The sequence below is a fragment of the Elgaria multicarinata genome, chromosome 11, assembly GCF_023053635.1.
Source record: "Elgaria multicarinata webbii isolate HBS135686 ecotype San Diego chromosome 11, rElgMul1.1.pri, whole genome shotgun sequence".
NCBI lineage: Eukaryota > Metazoa > Chordata > Lepidosauria > Squamata > Anguidae > Elgaria > Elgaria multicarinata.
The window spans coordinates 26,051,330-26,073,523 of NC_086181.1; the positions used below are offsets into that span (position 1 = coordinate 26,051,330).

Here is a 22,194-nt window from a genome sequence, read left to right on the forward strand (position 1 = left end):
AGAGAGCATAGAACATCTCCTGTTCTGTAATATCTGTGATGGAGTTTGGCAGCAAATCATTGCTCCCTTATCGTCTACACTTCCAGAGAAGCAGCTGATATTATGTTAAAGATTTCTTGATGGATTATATTCCATCAGTATGGCTGTGGCCACATTTATGTTAATGCCAATGTGAAGAAGGAAGCAAATAGTGGCTTGATACAGAGGTGACAGCAAATATAAATTGTTCTTTTAAAATAAGGGTGTCTAGTATTTCTACTATCTGTGAGCTTATTATTTTTGTATGTTTCGAATTGCGGGAAGGTGTAGTGTGGAAATAGAGGCGACACAAAGTAGTTGGGTTTAAAGAAGGGCCAACATTTATTTGATGGATCTGCATAGGGAAACCTAAGCAGGCATCTAACTGCATGGCGTAAGCCAGGGCAAGGCATTCCGTGCCACAGGGGAGGCACCTCCCCTTGGCTGCCCCTTTTGGGGTGGTAGGCCTTCCGGTGTCACCCCTCCTCATGCCGCCGGGCTCTGAGTGGGTGAGAAAGGTTGGACTCAGGGGTAACTGTTATCTCAGCAGCTGGGCCACTGGGCTTGGAGCTGCTGAGCCTCAGGCATTATCCCTCACAATTTGGTGCCATGAAATGCTCACCGACCCTATCCAAGCTCAGATGCTTGCCTACCCACCATAAATGTGACCGAATTGAACCAATCAACCTTTTTAATATTCCCCGGGCTGTCTTGCAGTATGAAGTAGGTGAAAAAACTCATAACCAATTCAGTTTATGACCAAAAAATCCTACTTGGCCCCTTGAACAGGCAACCAGCAAGCCCATACTGCCTACAGGAAGGGAGGGAGATGCTTTCTGGAAGAGAGGGAGAGAGTAGGAGCCCGAGCCCTTAAATAGGCTCAGAGTCCTCTCCCCTCTCCCCTGGCGTGAGTCCACCACCCTATGGCTGGCTTCCATGCAGCCTCCTTCCGCCCCCACCCGCAATTCGCTTCCCCATGCCCAGGCTATGCTGGGCGCAGCAGATTAGCATTTCTGGACTGCTAACCACAATTATACATACATATATACTACAATTAAGGGAATGTTGAAGAAAACACATCCCCTTTTATTCAGATGAAAAAGGAATTTGTTGATAATGCATTTACATTTTGAAAAGCCAATTTAACACAGGTCACATTTCCATTTCTTTGTCCTTCTATCTTCACATCTTTCCTCCACCAGTTTCTCTGTTACACCCATTTTTTCTGTGGTTACTCTCTTTCATTTTTATCTCTACTCACATGTCTAATTTTTCTGTATTTTGCAATGTTCTCATATTAACTAAGAAAATGCAGTCCTGCTTTAGGACACAATGAAAGGTACTTTCTTAAAAGTTATCTGCAACAATTATTGTTCACCTAAAGATTGATTAATATATTCAGGCCCTATGCACAGAAACACTTGCAGAAATTCATAAACACACATCTTTCAATGTCTTTGATCTAATGATCTATCTCTATGAGTGCTGCCACCACATCAAGCATTCCTTATTCTTGCTGTTTAAACTGATTGGGTGGATCCAAATGTACACATAGTGAGAGCAGATCCATGAACGGGATGATTTCATCATAACCATCTTCAGTCCCACTGTTTCAGTATGTCTACTGCAAGTAGTACTTAATCTGAAAGTAAACAAATGTATATCTTGTTTTTATCCCAATATTAGAAATCTGTCTATGACAAAACGAATGCATATCTGTAGCTGTTAAAGAGCACTTTTGAACGATGTTGACTCATGGCTGTGCAAAGTCTGGAAAGTAGCAGAAATGACCAAGCTAGCTGAATATGCGCGTCCGAGAGACGGAAGTATAAAAACTGTTCATTCTTTCCAATGCCTGCCACTCTTTCATTGTCTGTATGAGAGACAGATATAGGTGTAACTGTTTCTTCCTGTTATAACTTGATCAAAGGGGGGAGCTTACAAATGTACTCCCTATAACCTCTGCATTCAGCACCACTTTATATCTTTCTTAATTTTAAAATCTATTGGTGTTAAATGTTATTGCAGCTTTTTATTATTAATTTTGAAAGAAAATCAATCCTCATCCTAGGTTTTTTTTTTGGGGGGGGGAGGGCTCTTACTTAAATACCTGATATTGGATGTGAGTGAAAGATGAAAAGACTTTGATTAGATTGCAATTAACTCCTACAGTTAAACTCTATTAATAATCTAGCAAATGACAATTCCAAGCTGTTTTTGTTTTGTTTTGTTTGGATTCTGTATATGAAACTTCTGATGTATAATATATGGATGTTAGATTGTTTCTATTCAGAAATTAACTGGATTAATCAAGAAAGGTTAAGGAGAGTCGTGTTGAAGGTGAGGACATGATTTTGATTATTATATTTGGTTTTGCTCTTAGTATAAGCCACCTTGGGCAAAAGACTCTAACAAGAAAAATACTATACAAATACTATAAAATATTGAGGATGATGCAGAACACAATGTCCATATTTTATCTAAGTTGGAATATACTTGTGATACTGAATGTCACTCCCTTTGTAGGGTATTGCCTAAACATTACCAACATATCATGGCCTTGGTGTTTGCAGTTAAAGAAATCAATGAAAACCCTCTGATTTTACCCAATATCACCTTGGGCTTCAACATCTATGACAGTAATATCAAAGCACAACAGACCTATCATGCCACAATGTTACTCATGTCTACATCGGAGAAATTTGTACCTAACTACGTGTATGAGATCCAGAATAAGCTAACAGCAGTTATTGGGGGGCTGGATGCTGAAATCTCCCTTCATGTGGCAAATATTTTAGATATACATAAGGTTCCACAGGTAGGTTATTTGATGAGTATGGGAATCTACCATGACTTTCACCCTTCCTTTCTATCCAGTTTCATTTTGTCTTTTTGAGACAGAAATCAGTACACTGGAAATAATCTTCTTCTCCTCCTCCTCCTTCTGTGTTCCCTGGCCAAGCAATTTTTTGGTTCAGTCATAAATGGAATACTATTACTCATCTGGACATTTACCGAGCTGAAAATCAGCTTTACACAACCCCAAAGTCACCTCTACATATCATAGTCTAAGAATTTCACTTGCACCTTCTGCCTCCTCAGGGAGGATCTGTCATTAAAGCTTGTGAGTCTTAACTCCCAATTTCCCTGCTTTTTGGTGCTTGGTTGAAAGCTCTAGAGCCTTAACATTCCCCCCCACACACACACACACTAAACCGTAGGTTTTTTGTTTAATGACTTTCATGTCTTTGTGTAATAGATGACTGGATATTATAAAGGTGACAACCAAACCAGTGTCAGCCAGGATGTTGCACCATGTTGACATTGAATATAAAATCAAAGCTAGTGTTATGTGTTGAACCGTCTTTTTAAATTAATAAATGAGTCCCAGAAATTATGCTCTGATGATACTCATTTGAATTTTTCAATAGCTAGTGTCCAGAGATAGAAGTTGTAGTTTTTTTATTCCCTCATGAAAAGGAAACATTTCATGTTTTGTTTCTGTATTTGAAGACAACTTGAAAAATTGTTCTACTAGAATTAAAAATTCCTGAGTAATTCTGGAAGCACACCAAATGATACAGGAAAATATTCTATATTAGAATAAGTTACAGTTTACGATGTTATTATAGCTCATTCTATGCTACATGCTTTTTCTTCCTGTTTGGAACCCAAGCAAGCAAGTTGTGATAGTGTTTGTGGTCCAGTTGTGAGCTTGCACAGGCTGCATTTCCATCCATAGATATTTATTCATTTAATTTCTTTGGTTCTTGAAAAGCAACACACTTGCTTTTAGACTTGCTTGTTTCAGCACTCTGTGTGTGCTATGTGTGCCTGCTCTGTTTGGCCTTATAGTTTCCTGCAAGGCCCAGCCAGGGGAAGTCAGTAAATTATATCCAGAGTAGAAGGTGTGATTCCATCAAATTCAGATGGGAGTGGTTGCTGTAGAACATGGACCTGCCAGGAATGGTGAGGCCGGGTTTCCGGGAGACCCAGCCAGGCAACTTTATGGCCTGTTATATAATCTGCAGGAGCACCTGCCTCATAAAGCAAATGGACTCATGAGAACTGATATTACAGTCTGCCACTTTGTCTTTAGTAGTCCAGACCTCTTCAGAAGGGGGAATGGTGTTACGTGGTTGAGGGGTCAGTCTAAATTATCTCCAGGGGTAACTAATTCAGTGCATTTGATTGCAAAGAGACTGAGAATTTCCCCCAACTTTGTAACTATTGAAATTATTAGGCCTGTTGAAAATATATTTTAAAACATAAGCAAGAAAACAGTGAATACCCCTTTTAACTTACCAAATTTGGATCCAACCCAAGGACCCAGGAAAAATCCAACTTCATGTGGTGCCAAGAGGGTGGGGGTGTGATGGCTAATGGGATACCGTAGACATGCCTCTGCCGCTTGCCACCAAAGGAAACATTATTTGAAAAATGAGGAAAAGGGACATAAAAGTCACTGACATAAATAGTTTGACATGTAAGCCCTCTGCCACGTTTGTTATAAATTTATCCTGTTCTGAAAATATTCAGAAAATGCTTTCCTGAAAATGGGACTATGATAGTCTATAGTAGGGATATGGGGAAAATTCACTCTGCATTTCAATGTGAACTGAACTAATGCACACTTCCTGAAGTAATACAGAGACCAGAACACTGTTACCCTCCTGTCATTCACACTTCTCTGAATTTTGTAATGTAGTTTTCTGAGCAAAACCTGTGCTCAAGAATTTGTACCTTAGGGAAATTGCATATAAAAATGTGTATGGATTTTCACACAGACGTTGAAAAAAAAACACCTGTTCAGAAACTGATGTAGAAATGTGGGATGGAATGGCCACAAACTTAACAAAATGCCTACTTTATAAGAAGCGAAACTGGTAGTTTAATCCATGTCTAGTGCCAGGCATCTATTTCTATCTCTAGAATCAAAGGTGGTTCTCATTCAGCCACAAGCTCACTAGATGACTGTAGGTCAGCCACTATTATCTCAACTTAGGGGTAGCCATTATTATCACAAATTAGAAATATATGTATTATAGGGGAGGGGGAAACACTCTTAACTTATAGCGTTGTTAAAAATATTAATACCTCTGCTGGTTCACACAAGAAGCCTATCTGAAACAATATTCTCTTCCTACAAATGCCAACATTATCCTATTGGTTATAAGTATTAGATGCATGCCCATTACTCTGAAAGTGCAATGGCTATGTAAATCATTTTACTATTGCCTTTCACCCTACCCAAATCTCTCCTTAGCTCATCTATGGACCTGCTCCTGTCATGAACACGAAACCTCCAGGCCTTCCCTTCTACCAGATGGCTCCGCAGGAAACCATTCAGTGTGAAGGGATTCTCTCTTTGCTCCTCCATTTCAGGTGGACGTGGATTGGGGTTGTTGTTACAGATAATGATAATGGAGAACTGTTTCTGCAAATTGCTGTTCCACTATTTTCTAAGAGCGGTGTCTGTTTTGCCTTCATAGAAAGTCTCCCCAAACTAAGTTTTGTCACTGAAATTAATGCCATGCTACAGCAAGGAGCAAAAACCCATGATAAAGTGATAGTCAGCAAAGCCAACATTGTGGTGGTGTATGCAGAATCTTATTCCATGGCATTACTTCTATGGTTTCCATATCTCTCAGAACAAGAACACATGAGAAAGAATGCAAAGGTATGGGTAATAACATCCCAGATGGACTTCACTTCATATGTCCTTCAAAGGAATTGGGATACAGGGATATTCCATGGCACTATCTCCTTCAGAATCCACTCCAGTGACCTACTGGGATTTCAGCAATTCCTTGAGAGTAGAAACCCTTCTAACTCTGAAGAAGATTTTTTTATCAAGGACTTCTGGCAACAGGCCTTTGGCTGTGTATTCCCAGATAGCATGGTGGGCAAGGTGGATGTAGACATTTGCACAGGGGAAGAGAAGCTGGGGAGTCTTCCTGGATCATTTTTTGAAATGGGCATGACTGGTCACAGCTACAGCATCTACAATGCTGTCTATGCTGTGTCCCATGCCCTACATGCCATGTACTTATTGAGAACCAAACCTGGGGCAATGTTGAATACAGGAGGACCCAAGCTTCAGAATCTACAGTTTTGGCAGGTAATGAGCTAAAAATCCTCATTTGGCAGAGCAGGCTGTTTTGGGTGATCCCAAAGTCTTCCTGTATTAATAATCACCTTCCTTTCTTTCTTACACCTAGAAATCATAGAATAGTCCCAATTTAACATGGCCATTCTGGTTTTCTTTTGTGGTCAGTACAAGCTGATCTAAATAGCATCCCTCCTGCAATCTCTGAGTTGTAAAGAATGAGCTCTCCATCCATAGGCCTTCTCCCAGCTGAAACCCATTCATGGCATCTTTCTTGAAGTGCCATTAGAACTTATTAGTCTGAAGACCAAAATATTATTTTAAATCTGTATCTAGGAGCTATATCTTATTTAGTCTAAAGAAAATGCAGGAACCATGATCCAAATGTGGACCCTAGTGTTGGAGGTAGGGGGCTTTTAATATCTGGATTGGCCCTGTGTTCCTACTGCAGAGTAACACTGAGAAAATGCTATAAATGCTAGACGTTGATTTAAAGCACAAACTCAATTCTGTCTTTTCTAAATGCTTGCATATTACTTTTTCACTCTAGCTCCATCACTTTCTGAAACATATGTCGTTCAACAACAGTGCAAATGACAAAGTTTCCTTTAAACAAAATGGGGAACTAGTTGCTGGATTGGATATAATCAACTGGATTGTTTTCTCCAACCAATCATTTCACAGAGTAAGAGTTGGGAGGATGGATCCCCACCTTCCTGTACAGCAAGCATTTACCATTGACGAGGATGCCATCACATGGCATGGCTGGTTTAATCAAGTAGGACCCTTTTGTAGCTATTTGGAAAGAGATCTAGTTATAAATGAGTGAGCAGTGATCATTTGTCTGGTTTATTTTAACTGAGAAACTGCAGCCAAAAAAATGTATTTCCAGTATTTTGAATATACATAATATCACATTTGACATCCTGAAAAATTCACTCAAATTGCATTCTTGCAACAAGACATGGGCAGAGAGGTAGCTGCAATGTTGCGTGTTGGAGAAGGAAGCAGAAATAAAACACAGACAACGTATGTGGGTTAAACTTGGGCCTCTTTATTTATAACATGGTAGTAACATCCCTCCCCGGATCTCCATGTGCCTGTGCGGGAATTCATTCTTCTCTCAGGCCCCTAGGCCTGTCAAGGGCAAGACACACTCCAAGGCAGAAGGCGGTTCCCCGGCTCCTGCCTTGACCGTCACTTTTAAAGTGTGGGGAGTCCGCCAGATTTTACCCCCGCTTATTGCCATAACGGCAGTAAGTAGATGAAACCTGAGGGGCTCCAAAGGCATTCCATATCCTGACACGGGGGCCGCGAAGCCCCGTGGAGCAGGCCATCTGGTTATGCCCATCACCCCCCAATGGGTGCCAGTGTACTTGCCAACCCTATCCAAACTAACCAATTTCCGCACAACCCTGCCACGGATTAACCTATTTATTCACCCGTCCTCTTTATGCTCCCAGTATGAAGTAGGCGAAAACCCCGTGGGGAAAAATTCCTACTTAGCCCCCTCTCCAAAGAGAGCGACTGGCTAATCCCATTCTAGGAGAGGGAGGGCGGGTGGGTCAGCGCGTTGAAAGAGGCCGAGTTGCCGGGGGCTGTCTGCTTATATAGCAGCCCAGCCCAGTCAGTCCACGTGACCAGCCCTAGTGTGGGGTGAGCATTTTATCGCTCCTCCCCAAACGCAACTGCTGGCCTTCCCGCCCAAACTTAGGCTGGGCGTTGGCCGGTCATGTTGAGTCATGCATTTGCTTCCAATAGCAATTTGTGTCATTGAGAGTTCATGCTGTTCATTCTGTTGTGGCACCCCGGCTGTGGAATGAGCTCCCTAAGGAGGTTCGCTTGGCACCTACATTATATGCTTTTAGATGCCAGATGAAGACCTTTTTATTCTCCCAGCATTTTAACAATGTATAAATAAATTTTAACTTGGTGTTTTAAATTTGTAATTTTGCATTGCTGCTATTTTTATCTGGTTGAGCTTTTATATTGTACTTTATACTATGGTTTTATACTGTTGTTTTATACTTTGAATGTTTTTAATTTTTGTGAACTGCCCAGAGAGCTCCGGCTATTGGGCAGTATAGAAATGTAATAAATAAATAAATAAATAAATAAATAAATAGGATTCCCTTCTTTCCAGCCATTGAAGCATTACATGAGGAGATAACAGACAAAAATGCTTGCCTAGCACATCAGCAGTATGTCTCAGGCGACAATGGCCTTATCTATACCAAATAGGATATTATGCTATGAAAACTGTATGAAAATGGTATATAAAAAGCAGTAGCCACACTACTGCTTCATAGTGGTATTAAAGTGCACTGACATCTGCTAGGGCCCATTGACACATACTGTATACAACTTTCATACCACTTTCATGGTGTTATATCCTGCTTGGTGTAGATTAAGCCAATGAGAGGAAGAGGGGAAAAATAGAAAGGGGAAGCAGCAGAGGGAAAGGGATGAGTTAAGAGAGATGGATGGAGGAGGTGACAGGTGGCATAAAGAGACTTAAGAGAGGAAGTGAGGGCTCATCTACACCAAGCAGGATATTCCACTATGAAAGCGGTATGAAAGCAGTGTATAAATGCAGGAGCCACACTACTGCTTTTTAGAGGTATTGAAGTGCACTGACAACTGTTGGTGCTTATTGACACATACCATGTATCACTTTCATACCATTTTCATAGTGTTATATCCTGCTTGGTGTAGATGTGTCATGGGCCCCAAACAGTTGTCAGTGCACTTCAGTACCAATATAAATCAGTAGTGTAGATACTGCAGTGCACTTCAATAAGCAACAGTGTGGCTCTTGCCTTTTATATACCTCTTTCATACCACTTTCATAGTGGAATATCCTGCTTGGTGTAGATGAGCCCTGAGAGTAAACTGGAGCTGGTAAAGGAGGCAGTTGAAGTTCTAAGGGAGCAAAACAGTGAGGAGAATAATTTAAAAGGAAGCATACACATGTGTGTGTGCGCGCACGCACACACACACACACACACACAACTATTGCTGACAATTTGGGAAAGAAAAAAAATGAAGGAAGGATGAAAGAAAGAAAGTCCATAAGTCCAAAGAATCCATGTGACTTGGATGTAGCAGTGGAATCTGTGTATCAGATTCATAGAAATCCAAAGCCATTTCAGATTTCTCTAAAATATTAGCCTCAGCTGACTCCATTTCATGCTCCCCCCACCCCACACACTATTTCTCCTGTTGGGAGAAAAACAGGTAGAAGGAAGGTGTAAACCCCTCACCCAAAAGAGAATAAGCCTGATCTAAATTGGGGCCACCCATGCTTACTCAAGAGTAACTAAAATGATCACACATAGCTACACTATGTGTAGTTAGATGGACGTTTACTTTGTCCCTTACCCAGCCATTTATAAACATCTGAGAACTTTTATATCTCATAAATAACCATGAAAAATAAGTGTAAGAGTATGTGGTATATCATACCCAGTAATTCATTTTAATTCCCTTCTTCATGTTTCTGCCATAAAGACATGTATCAGTGAGCAATTCCTACCCCACATATGCCCCATGTGTTCAGGACCTGAGATTGACAACAATGGCCCTGTTCACCAGAACATTCTATTCAGTTGTTTGGCACAGGAGATATGGACTTTCCAGTGATGGATCCATTCATATAAAATACTCTACCATGAGATGTGTTCATGCCTCCCTCACTGCTTACTTTTAAGCAAATGCTGAATCTTACAAATAATAAAAGTGAAGCATTTATTGTCACTATTATTTAACATTTTAGTTAATTTGAATTTTATATTTTATTGTTTTTTAAAACTTTATCTTGTTAATCAGGGATGGGCAGGCTTCCTTCTTGTTACATTTATCCTGTTTGTTTTTTTAATTAGAATCTCAAGATCCTCCAATGAGAGCCAGGATGTATCGGAGCATGTTCTGAGCCTAGGAATTTGTTTCTAGTACCAGAACTGAACTGAGCTCTGTTTTAACACAAAAATCCACTTCACTTTGAAAGACAGTGCACATTTTAAATAAATAAACAAATAAATAATACATTCAATGTTTTTATTTATTTAATTTATTTATTTATTTATTACATTTATATACCGCCCCATAACCGAAGCTCTCTGGGTGGGTTACAAAAGTTAAAAACAGTAAACATTAAAAGTATATAAAATATAAAAACAACAGTATCCATTTAAAAACAACAGTTCTGGGTGTCCATTAAAAAACAAACTTAGCATTGTTAAATGGTGTTAAATGCCTGGAGAAGAGAAAAGTCTTGACCTGGTGCCTAAAAGTTAACAGTGTTGGTACCAGGTGAGCCTCATTGGTAGATCATTCCACAGTCGGGGGGCCACCACCGAAAAAGCACTCTCCCTTGTTGCCATCCTCCGAGCTTTCCTCAGAGTAGGCACTTGGAGGAGGACCTTAGATGTTGAGTGCAGTGCACGGGTAGGTTCATGTCGGGAGAGGCATTCCATCAGGTATTGTGGTCCCAAGCCATGTAGAGCTTTATAGGTTAAAACCAGCACCTTGAATTGGGCTCGGAAATGTATAGGCAGCCAATGCAAGTGGGCCAGAATTGATGTTATATGTTCGTACCTCCTTGTTCCAGTTTTCAATCTGGCCACTGCATTTTGCACAACCTGCAGCTTCCAAACCATCTTCAAAGGCTGCCCCATGTAGAGGGCATTGCAGTAATTTAATTTGGAGGTTACCAGAGTATGGACAACTAAAGCTAGGTTATCCCTGTCCAGATAGGGGTGTAGCTGGGCACCAACCAGAGTTTTTAGAAAGCACTCCGTGCCACTGAGGCCACCTGAGCCTCAAGTGACAGAGATGGTTCTAGGAGAAACCCCAAGCTACAAACCTGCTTCTTCAGGGGGAGTGCAACCCCATCCAGAACCAGTTGAACACCCTCATCTGGTGTTTTAAGACAGAAAAGTCACAATAGCTTCTAGCATTCCATTTTTTATGTCATAATTAGTAGGGGTGTGCACGGACCCCCCGCTCCGCTTCACTTGCAGATCCGCCATTTTTCGGAGCGGGTCGCTCCGCCCCGCCCCCGCTCCGCCCACTTCCGCTCCGCTCCGCTCGGAGCTCCGGATCCGGATCCGGAGCTCCGTTTTTGCCCCCCCATAGGCTTGCATTGAAAGCTAAAAAAGTAAACAACTTTTTTTCCGTTGAAGTTAGAAACCTCACGTTTGGCACCATGACACCTCATGGGCGTATACACACACACGCCAAGTTTCAAGGCAATCCCATCATCCCCTGATTTTTGGCGAATTTTTGAAAATCGGGCACCCCATTCACACCCCTTGGGATAGCTCCGTCAATTTGCATGTTACAAACCTCAAACTCGGCACCAGGGCAGCTTATCCATGTGTCCACATGCACGCCAAGTTGCAAGCAAATCCCATCATCCCCTGATTTTTGGCGCGGCTCTACCCTCTAACGCACCTCCCATAACCCTAATTCACACCCCTTTAGATAGCTCCGTCAATTTGCACATTAGAAACCTCAAACTCAGCACCATGATAGCTTATCCACGTGTCCACATGCACGCCAAGTTTCAAGGCAATCCCATCATCCCCTGATTTTTGGGGAATTTATGAAAATCGGGCACCCCATTCACACCCCTTGGGATAGCTCCGTCAATTTGCATGTTAGAAACCTCAAACTCGGCACCAGGAGAGCTTATCCATGTGTCCACATGCACGCCAAGTTGCAAGCAAATCCCATCATCCCCTGATTTTTGGCATGGCTTAACTCACCCCAAATTGTCCCATTCTACAACTACGTCAATTTGCACGTTAGAAACCTCAAACTCAGCACCATGATAGCTTATCCACGTGTCCACATGCACGCCAAGTTTCAAGGCAATCCCATCATCCCCTGATTTTTGGGGAATTTATGAAAATCGGGCACCCCATTCACACCCCTTGGGATAGCTCCGTCAATTTGCATGTTAGAAACCTCAAACTCGGCACCAGGAGAGCTTATCCATGTGTCCACATGCACGCCAAGTTGCAAGCAAATCCCATCATCCCCTGATTTTTGGCGCGGCTTAAACTTTTTAACTCACCCCAAATCAAGTCCCATTCTACAACTACGTCAATTTGCACGTTAGAAACCTATCCTTTGGTCCCATGACAGCTTACCCATGTGTCCCCATGGACACCAAGTTTCAAGGCAATCCCATCATCCCCTGATGTTAGGGGAACTTTTGAAATTTGAACACTCCAGTATGTCAGGGATTTAAAGTTGCAATTGCAGACAGCTCAATGGGGCCAGTTCCAAGGCAATCCCAACATGCCACGAGATAACCCTAAATCTTCTGGCACATTTGAAAAAGGGATTATTGAATTTGATAAAGTCTAAGTGAGCGCAGGAAGGACTTCTCCCCTTAGTCAAAGCAAGACACATACACCATCGCTGCAAGGCGGGAAGGGGAGAATTATTATTATTATTATTATTTATTTATATAGCACCATCAATGGAAAGCAGGCAGGCAGCATGCATTGTAGTGCCGCAAGGATGGCTTGAGCACTAACGCATAGCAAACCAACCCATAAGTGGGCGCAAAGTGAGGCAAAGATGGCTGGTTGTTTCTTTCTAAGCCAGCAGTTACGCCTTGAGGGGCACAGAGGAGGACGATTGGGAGCAAACCAGGCACCAGGCGGGCAGAGAGGCAGGCAGAGTAGGCGAGGAGTCAGTCCTGGCAGATGCCCCACCACAGCAGCACCCCGGGGGAGGCGGGCAGGCAGGCAGGCAGGCTGCGGGCATTTCTGGGGGCACAAGGAAGTGATGGCTGGTTTCTAAGCCAGCATTGCAGTTAGTCACGCATTGCAAACGCAAACCATCCCAGCGAGTCGGTCACCGAGGAGGACAGGCTAGCAGAGGGGCAGGCAGAGTGACATGTCATAGATCTAGTATTGGGGAGGAGTCAGTCCCGGCAGATGCCCCAACACAGTAGCACCCTGGGTGGGCATTGGAAAACGCCATCTTGTGGGTCAATACTTCCCCCACCCCATGTCCTGCAGGGTTGCCTGCCTAACCCTTGTGGGGATGGGAGATGGAGAGCTTAGAGTGGCAGTGCCAGCAGCAGCCTTCGGCTTTCCCCTGGAACCAGTCGCCTTGCCCGCCTCTTTCCCCAGCAAGATCGCCTGGTGCTGCCTATGAAGATGCATCTTCATGCTGCTGGTTCCATAATGCCCTGTCGATGAACCCCTGCTTAGGCTGAGTTTGCAGTGGCGACAGACAGCAAAGCGGGGATCCGCTCCCAACTCAAAGTGGTCCCACACGATGCTTGTCTTTCGTTTCTGTGGTGACACCACCAATTGCCCGCCTGAGCTCTCTGGTGTTGCCACAGAAACAGGGGTGTGGGATGAGACTGGGGAGAGAGCCTCGGCCTGCTGCTGCTCCTCCTCAGCCCCCACATCCTGGAGGCCCACCGCCTCCTCCTCCTCCCCCCCCTCCACTGTGCTGAGGACCTCGTCTAGGTCCATCAGCGGGCTCGTGGGCTGAAAGGAGAATGAAGGAGTTGGGGATACTCCTCCTCCTCTAATGGCACTGCTGCCACGTGCCTCTTGCAAACGGGCACTTTTCCCATTCCCACCCTCAAAAAGAGAACGCCGGGCACAAGTTGCAGAAGAGAGTGGCTCTGCCTGCTGCTTGTCCTGCTTCTGTTTTGGAGCAGTCAGCCAAGGAGTTGCCCGTTTGAGTTTCACAGGAGGAGAGGAAGCCCTGCTGGCAGACTGAGCCTTGCTGCTTTCAGCACGCCTGCTTTCTCTTTTCATGATGACTAACAAAATATTAATACTACTAATACTATGTATAAGGTACTACTAAGAATATGTATAAGAAGAATATAATATGTTTAAATGTAGGGAAATGGGACAAGAACAATAAAATATACTACTACTAATATGTATGAGAATATACTACTAAGAATATCTACAAGAATATAATAATATGTTTTAGAATATTACTAATAAATGTAGGGAAATGGGACAAGAAATGGGACAACCACTACTATAAGAAGAACAAAATATGAATACTACTACTAATATGTATGAGAATGTATACTAATAGACTACTAAGACTATGTCAAAGAATATAATAATAATATGTTTAAGAATAGGGAAATGGTGTGCGTATGCTTTCCCCAAAATGCTCAATCTGTGGCTGCCTGTTGAACTTGACAAAAGCAGCCCACTCCGTCGAAGTTACACAGAGAAGAAAAAGAGAATCCAATTTTTTTGGTATATTTGGTATATAGAAGATAGAAGGAAACACAATCAGGATTTAAGAGAGGGGAGGGGGAAAAAGAACCAACCACTACTATAAGAAGAACAAAATATGAATACTAATATAATATGTATGAGAATATATACTAATGGACTATGTGAAAGAATATAATAAAATATGTTTAAGAATATAAATGTAGGGAAATGGGACAAAAAGTGTGTGTATGCTTTCAAAAGAAAGCTTTCACAAAAGCAGAACAGTCAGGCTTTAATACAGGGAAGGGGGGGGCAACCAACCCAACCACACACTCCAAAATTCAAAAATAAAGTTTATATTAAATCAAAGTAAGGGGAAAACACAGGGCAAACTAAGCTACAAGTCAGAAAGAAGCAAACAAACACACACACGCGCCAAACTAAACCTATATTAAATTAATCTATCTCCAAAGCAGGAGCACTAGCTAAGTAAGTGTTCCCTCCACGAACGCCAACCCACAAAGAGACACAAAACAGAAAGTTCTCAGGGTGGGTCTGCCTTAGTCCCCCCTCCAACGCTGGGATTGGAGGAGGATGCTTTCTGAGGAGATGAATTCTCATCAGGATTGGGAGTTGAATGTGCCTGTCATCGCTTCCAAAAAAATAATAATAATAAAAAAAAAAAACCCAAACCCCGATTTTTAAAAAAATATTGCACGTGAACCACAGCACGCAGAAAGTTGAGAGTGGTCTCAAAATGACCCCCATCCACGACTCTCTGTGCACAAGAATTTTCAGAACGATAGCTTAAACCCCCCCCCAGTTATCCCCGATTCTTTCCCTCAATGCAATCCTATGGGCGAAAAGCCGAAACGCCGTTTGAGCCCTGCGGTTGACCCGATTTTTAAAAAAATATTGCACGTGAACCACAGCACGCAGAAAGTTGAGAGTGGTCTCAAAATGACCCCCATCCACGACTCTCTGTGCACAAGAATTTTCAGAACGATAGCTTAAACCCCCCCCCCAGTTATCCCCGATTCTTTCCCTCAATGCAATCCTATGGGCGAAAAGCCGAAATGCAGTTTGAGCCCCGCGGTTGACCCGATTTTTAAAAAAATATTGCACGTGAACCACAGCACGCAGAGAGGTGAGAGTGGTCTCAAAATGACCCCCATCCACGACTCTCTGTGCACAAGAATTTCCAGAACGATAGCTTCAAAAACAACGTAGTTATGCGCGATTATTTGCCGCAATGCAATCCTATGGCGAAATGTTTTCAAGATGGCGACCGGAGCGCTCCGACTGAACTCGGAGCTCCGAAAAATGGTCGCTTCTCTTCGCCTTGCTTCTAGGGGGTCCGCGGTCCGCTCCTACTCCGCCTCTGGGTAAGGCGGAGCAGGCCAATCCGCTACTGCTTCTACGCTCCTAATCGGAGCGGAGCACATCCCTAATAATTAGTCCCAGCCTCTTTCTCTTTGTACTGAGAGTTGCCAACCTGGTTCCCACAAGAAAATGAAGGAGGGGGAGCCATTTTGCTGCTACGACTGCATCCCATGTCCAGAAGGAAAGATTGCAAACCAGGAGGGTAAGTCATATGCATATACTGTACAGAGTTATACATCAGAATATAATTTACACAAATGTATTCAACTATTCTACACACTTATTTCTTTTTTCTACTCCCTTTTTTCTTTTCTCTTTCCTTTTAGTCTTTGAATTATCCCCCCCTTAAAATTGTATTAATTGATTCTATATAATAACAGTTTAGACAGCAATTGTTAGGGGGCTGATCACTTGTTGGTTGCATTAAAATAAAAAATAAAATAAAATAAATGATTATTATTAGGCATGTGCTCCGCTCCGATTAGGAGCGGAGAAGCAGTAGCGGATTGGCCTGCTCCGCCTTACCCAGAGGCGGAGTAGAAGCGGACCGCGGACCCCTAGAAGCAAGGCGAAGAGAAGCGGCCATTTTTCGGAGCTCCTATTTCAGATGGAGCGCTCCGATCGCCATCTTGAAAACATTTCATCATAGGATTGCATTGCGGGAAATAATCGCGAATAACTAGGTTGTTTTTGAAGCTATCGTTCTGGAAATTCTTGTGCACAGAGAGTCGTGGATGGGGGTCATTTTGAGACTACTCTCAGCTCTCTGCGTCGTGCTGGTCGCGTGCTAGAATTTTTTAAAAATTGGGTCAACAAACAGGGACAGCACGGCTCAAATGGCGGTTTTCGGCTTTTCGCCCATAGGATTGCATTGCGGGAAAGAATCGGGGATAACTGGGTTTTTTTTAAAGCTATCGTTTTGAAAATTCTTGTGCTTAGACAGTCATGGATGGGGGTCATTTTGAGACTACTCTCACCTCTCTGCGTGGTGCGGGTCGCGCGCTAGAATTTTTTAAAAAATCAGCAGGAAAAATACCTTTCTCAAAGGGCTGAGGGGCAGAGTCAGCTCCAGGTCATGATGATCCCCAAGTTGGAGGAGGGCATAGGCAAAACGGGTAAGTTGGGATTCTGGGAAACTTCTCTTTCTTAATCTGAACGGACTTTTCCCAGTGTTTTTTAACACAGTAGCCCCACCAAATGCACAAACACAACCTGAAATCATATACTAAGCCAAGAATAAGAGATAGAAACACAGCACTGCTACCCACCCTAACTTTGGGGAACAACTGAAAAGATGTGGTGCAAGGGGATGAGCTCCCCTAGGGCATCTCATTGTGGACGTGCCCCCACTCTCTCCTGCACTTGGAAGGCCATCAGAGCCTTCCAAAGAGAGTAAAACGGTGGAGCAATGCCTATCATGAGTCGAAGTGAGCGTTTACTTCTCAATCTCAGAGCTGTTGGTGAAGCAATGGCTTTCTTGACCTGAACTGGCAGCTGCTTCCCCCTCCCCCAGGCACGTCCCCCTATTGCTGGTAAAAGACAGATATAGCCTTTTTAAAAAAATTCTTCTTGCTGTTTATTGAGCAACACTGCTGCTTTTAATTCCACCCCTCCTTTGTTTATTTGTTTATTTATTCCATTTTATATGCATTACTGGCTTATCCTTGGCTCACTTCCTTATGCCCCCAGAAATGCCAGCTGCATGCCTGCCTGCCTTCCCTCCCTCCTCCCCTGCCCACCTCGCAGGGATGTTGTGTGTGTGTGGCTTTGACTCAGGGGAGAAGTCCTTCCTGCGCTCACTTGGAGTTTTGGAAGTTCCAAATTTTGCAGGTTTAAGCCCCGCCAAAAAACAGGGGATGATGGGACTGCCTTGAGTCTCGGCTTGCGTATGTATCCCTGGATAAGCTTTCATGGTGGTGAGTTTGAGGTTTTTTTTTAACGTGCAAAATTGACGGAGCTATGGAAAGGGGTGTTGGATTTTCATAAATTCCCAAAAAATCAGGGGATGATGGGATTTGCTTGAAACTTGGCGTGCGTGTGGACACATGGATAAGCTGTCCTGGTGCCGAGTTTGAGGTTTCTAACGTGCAAATTGACAGAGCTATCCCAAGGGGTTTGAATGGGGTGCCTGATTTTCATAAATTCCCCAAAAATCAGGGGATGATGGGATTGCCTTGAAACTTGGCGTGCGTGTGCATACCCCCATGAGGTGTCATGGTGCCTAACCCCGCCAAAAAACAGGGGATGATGGGACTGCCTTGAATCTTGGCATGCGGCGTATGTGTATCCTTGGATAAGCTGTCATGGTGGTGAGTTTGAGGTTTCTAACGTGCAAATTGACGGAGCTATGGAAAGGGGTCTGAATGGGGTGCCCGATTTTCAAAAATTCCCCAAAAATCAGGGGATGATGGGATTGCCTTGAAACTTGGCGTCCGTGTGGACACATGGATAAGCTATCATGGTGGTGAGTTTGAGGTTTCTAACTTACAAATTGACGGAGCTATGGAAAGGGGTGTGAATGGGGTGCCCGATTTTCAAAAATTCCCCAAAAATCAGGGGATGATGGGATTGCCTTGAAACTTGGCGTGCGTGTGCATACCCCCATGAGGTGTCATGGTGCCAAACGTGAGGTTTCTAACTTGACCAGAAAAAAAGTTGTTTACTTTTTTAGCTTTCAATGCAAGCCTATGGAGGGGGAAACGGAGCTCCGATCCGGATCCGGAGCTCTGAGCGAAGCGGAGCGGAAGTGGGCGGAGCGGGGGCGGGGCGAAGCGGCCCACTCCGAAAATCATGGATCTGCAAGTGAAGCGGAGCGGGGGGTCCGTGCACACCCCTAATTATTATGGTCTTAATTATATGGGCAATGAGGAACAACTATGGGGTTTGAATTGAATACTTCCCCTCTAGTCAGTATTCAGTTCCATTGAGACAGCACCATTTAGTGGTGGAAGATCCTGCTTTTTCAGATGTGATCACTTTAAAAATGGTTTTTTACATGATGGAATGTCCAACGGATTCCATGGGAGACATCCTTGGACATTCATGACATTGTTTAAAAGTCCCACAAACCTCCATGAGTGGCCAGTCACAAGTGTGCTATAAATTGCTCATTTAGAGAAGCCCTATCTGAGAGAAATGGTTTTGAGTGAAGAAGGAAAAATAGAATTAAGACACATACACCAGAAATTGGGTTAAACTAAGGGTCTTTTTATTTGAATAATATGGGTAGCTCACCCCTCCTTGGATCTGCATGTGAAAGTTAGGGGTGTACACTGTGCCACAGAATTATCTGGTGACTGTGAACAACCGCAGACCATTCAATGTTCCAGAGCAGAGATTGATTGCTTCCAAAGCCATCGATTAATGTCAGAGCAGAGATGTGCCCAGTTGGAGCATCTAAAGTGTCAGGAATTCTCTCTCTCTCTCTCTCTCTCTCTCTCTCTCTCTCTCTCTCTCTGTGTGTGTGTGTGTGTAAAGAGAATATCTCCATATTTGGAAGACACTGAGTAGGGTGAGGGGTAGCTATGATATTGACTTCTGTGGTTAACCAATAGGAATAGCCACAGCACAGACCCTGACCATGTTCTTCACCTATTGCAGTGTTCTGGGAAGCTGGAAACACTAACTGGCTGCTGATTCTGGCCATGGGAGTGGGGTGGGGTGGGAGAGAGGGAGTGTGTTTCTGTTCAGAGTCAAAGAAGTCAATCATCCACATTTCCAAAATGCTGCTGGGCTGGCTGGAGAGTGATGAAGCTTCTACACTTACTTCAGGCACAGCAAGATTTTTAAAAAAATCTTTAAAAAAATCAAGGCATTAATGGATCTGATTCAACATTGTCATGGCCAAAGCCCTCCTTAAGAGCTATCATATTGCCATGCTTAATCTCTTTATCTATTAAAAATATACAGATACCATTCTGAAGGGGTGGGAACAGATTTACAGCAGGTTATTGAGATGTGTGAGCTGAAGAACATATCATTTTTTTCCAGATTTAAATGACTGCAACAAATGCTCAGAAAAAGACTATCCAAACAAGGATCAGGATTTCTGTATCCCCAAGATTGTAACCTTCTTGTCTTATGAAGAACCTCTGGGACTCAGTCTAGCCTTCTTTGCCTGTTCTTTTTCTTTCATCACAGCTGTGGTGCTGGGGACATTTGTGAAACACAACAACACTCCCATAGTCAAAGCTAACAATCAGAGCCTCACCTATACTCTCCTCATCTCCATTCTCCTCTGCTTCCTTTCTTCACTACTATTTATTGGCCGTCCTCAGAAGTTGACGTGTCTCCTCCGACAAACTGCCTTCGGCATGACCTTCTCAGTGGCTGTTTCCTGTGTATTTGCAAAAACCATTACAGTGGTTTTAGCTTTCATGACCACGAGGCCAGGATCCAGCATCAAGAAATGGGTGGGAAAAAGACTGGCTAGCACCATTGTATTTTCGTGCTTTCTCATCCAAGCAAGCATCTGTACCATGTGGCTGGGAACCTCACCCCCATTCTTGGACGTTGACATGCACTCAGTGACTGAAGAAATTGTACTGCAATGTAATGAAGGTTCTGTGACTATGTTTTATTCTGTCTTGGGCTTCATAAGCTTCCTGGCAATTATAAGTTTTACCGTGGCTTTCCTTGCAAGGAAGTTACCTGATAGTTTCAATGAAGCCAAGTTTATCACATTCAGCATGTTGGTCTTTTGCAGTGTTTGGTTATCATTTCTTCCCACCTACTTAAGCACAAAAGGAAAATACATGGTGGCTGTGGAGATCTTCTCCATCTTAGCCTCCAGCTTTGGGTTGCTGGGTTGCATCTTTTCCCCCAAATATTACATTATTGCATTTAGACCTGAGCTGAATAAGAAGCAACAGCTCATGAGAAGATAAAATTGAAGATTTCATGTTTCTCCATAGTTTGCTAAATGTAGTCAAGAGATCTGATTGTGCATGTACAGAAGAATATTTCTGTTGCTTATTCCACACTTAGCAGCTACCATATATACCTCTTCCCCACAAATCTTCGAAGGACTCATCTACACCAAACAGGATATTCCACTATGAAAGTAGTATATAAAAAGGCAGGAGCCACACCAAGCAGTATATAGCAGTATGAAAGCAGTATATAGTGTGTCTCAATGGGCCCCAACAGTTGTCAGAGCACTTCAATACCGCTATAAAGCAGTAGTGGCTCCTGCCTTTTATATACCACTTTCATTGTGTAATATCCTGCTTGGTGTAGATGAGCCCAAAGTCTCTCTAGTAGGTCTGTGCAGGGACCCCCCAATCTGCTCTGGATCCCGATCTGGGCCTTCCAGATCGGGCCCAAACTGCTCCGGGTTGATCCAGGCCTCTTCTGAACTGATCTGGATCCAAATCTGGAGAGAGATCTGGAGTTCCGGATTTCCCCACATAGGCTTACATTGGAAAAGAAAAACACCTATAACTTTTATGTCATTTCTTTTAGGTTCAACCTTTGGGTATTCTTGTGGCTGATGAGGGGGCAAAAATGCTACAAATGCTTCTGTGGAAAAATCATTATCCCCAGGGGCATCTGCTAGAATCTGGGGATCAGCTTTGACATTATCAGCCATGTACAAGTTTAATTGCAATTGTATTTTTCAAGTCTATAAAATATGTGATACAACAAGAGACCATGTAGTTTGTCTTGAATACTTCCCCTTTACACATGCTCCATTCACTTCCATTGAAACAACACCATTTAGTGGTGGACCATCATGCTTTTATCTGGATAATTATCACAGTTAAAGTGTTTTTGTATAATAGAAGGATTATTGGGTGATAGTGTGGGTGACAACCTGGCCATTGATAATGTCATGCAAATTTCCATGAGTGCCCAATCACAAACATGCAATAAATTACTCTTTTAGAGGAGTACATAGCCACAGTCAGATATTTGAGCCTCAAGAAACCAAGTCAGGATCTACAGTATACTACTGCTTTAAAATGGGTTATAACATTAGTGACAACTGAGCAGTTTCCCTGGCTGGGCTTTGAGGGTGGCATCAACCTTGACATATGTCATTTTCAGGCTTCTGGCGGATGGCACAAAATGTGTGGTTTGGAACACAAAATGGAACATAACTAGCACAAAACTTTGTTATTCTTTTGGAAGAGATTCTAGGTTGTTGGGTTCATAGCTAACAGAGCCAAAGCCCAGTTCGATAATCCAACATTTTCATTTCTTCTCTGATTTCAGACCAGACTTAATCATTTCTGTTATCAATGCCTTTCTGTAGGCCATCTCAAGCCATATTATACCTCACTATTTATCTAGTTTGTAAGAAAGAAAGAAATCTTTAGATGTGACAAACAAGTCTTCATCAGCAATTATCTGGTAATTACCACCCTCTTCAATTATTGAAAGGTTAGTGATTAATTCTGCTACTATTCAAAAACCCAATGGAGTTTCAGTAGCCACTAGAAAAACAAATAGCAAAGACTATAA

At 42.9% G+C, this 22,194-nt stretch overlaps 1 protein-coding gene across 1 annotated transcript; it reads left to right on the plus strand.

The window, feature by feature from the left end:
- Positions 1 to 2,572: 2,572 nt before the first annotated feature.
- Positions 2,573 to 20,615, plus strand: LOC134405588 (vomeronasal type-2 receptor 26-like). Its single transcript, XM_063136831.1, has 5 exons — positions 2,573 to 2,836; positions 5,285 to 6,139; positions 7,255 to 7,383; positions 15,805 to 15,931; positions 19,720 to 20,615. Exons 1-5 carry the CDS (start codon positions 2,573 to 2,575, stop codon positions 20,613 to 20,615), a joined length of 2,271 nt encoding a protein of 756 aa, XP_062992901.1.
- Positions 20,616 to 22,194: the final 1,579 nt, after the last annotated feature.

Bases quoted from the DNA above. Each gene is read 5' to 3' on its own strand.
- LOC134405588 (XM_063136831.1), top strand. From the start codon at position 2,573: ATGGCCTTGGTGTTTGCAGTTAAAGAAATCAATGAAAACCCTCTGATT. The intron at 7,384-15,804 runs GTAAGTAGATGA...CCTAATAATTAG, and splicing joins CGCTTATTGCCATAACGGCA to TCCCAGCCTCTTTCTCTTTG. The intron at 15,932-19,719 runs GTAAGTCATATG...ATTTTTTTCCAG, and splicing joins AAAGATTGCAAACCAGGAGG to ATTTAAATGACTGCAACAAA.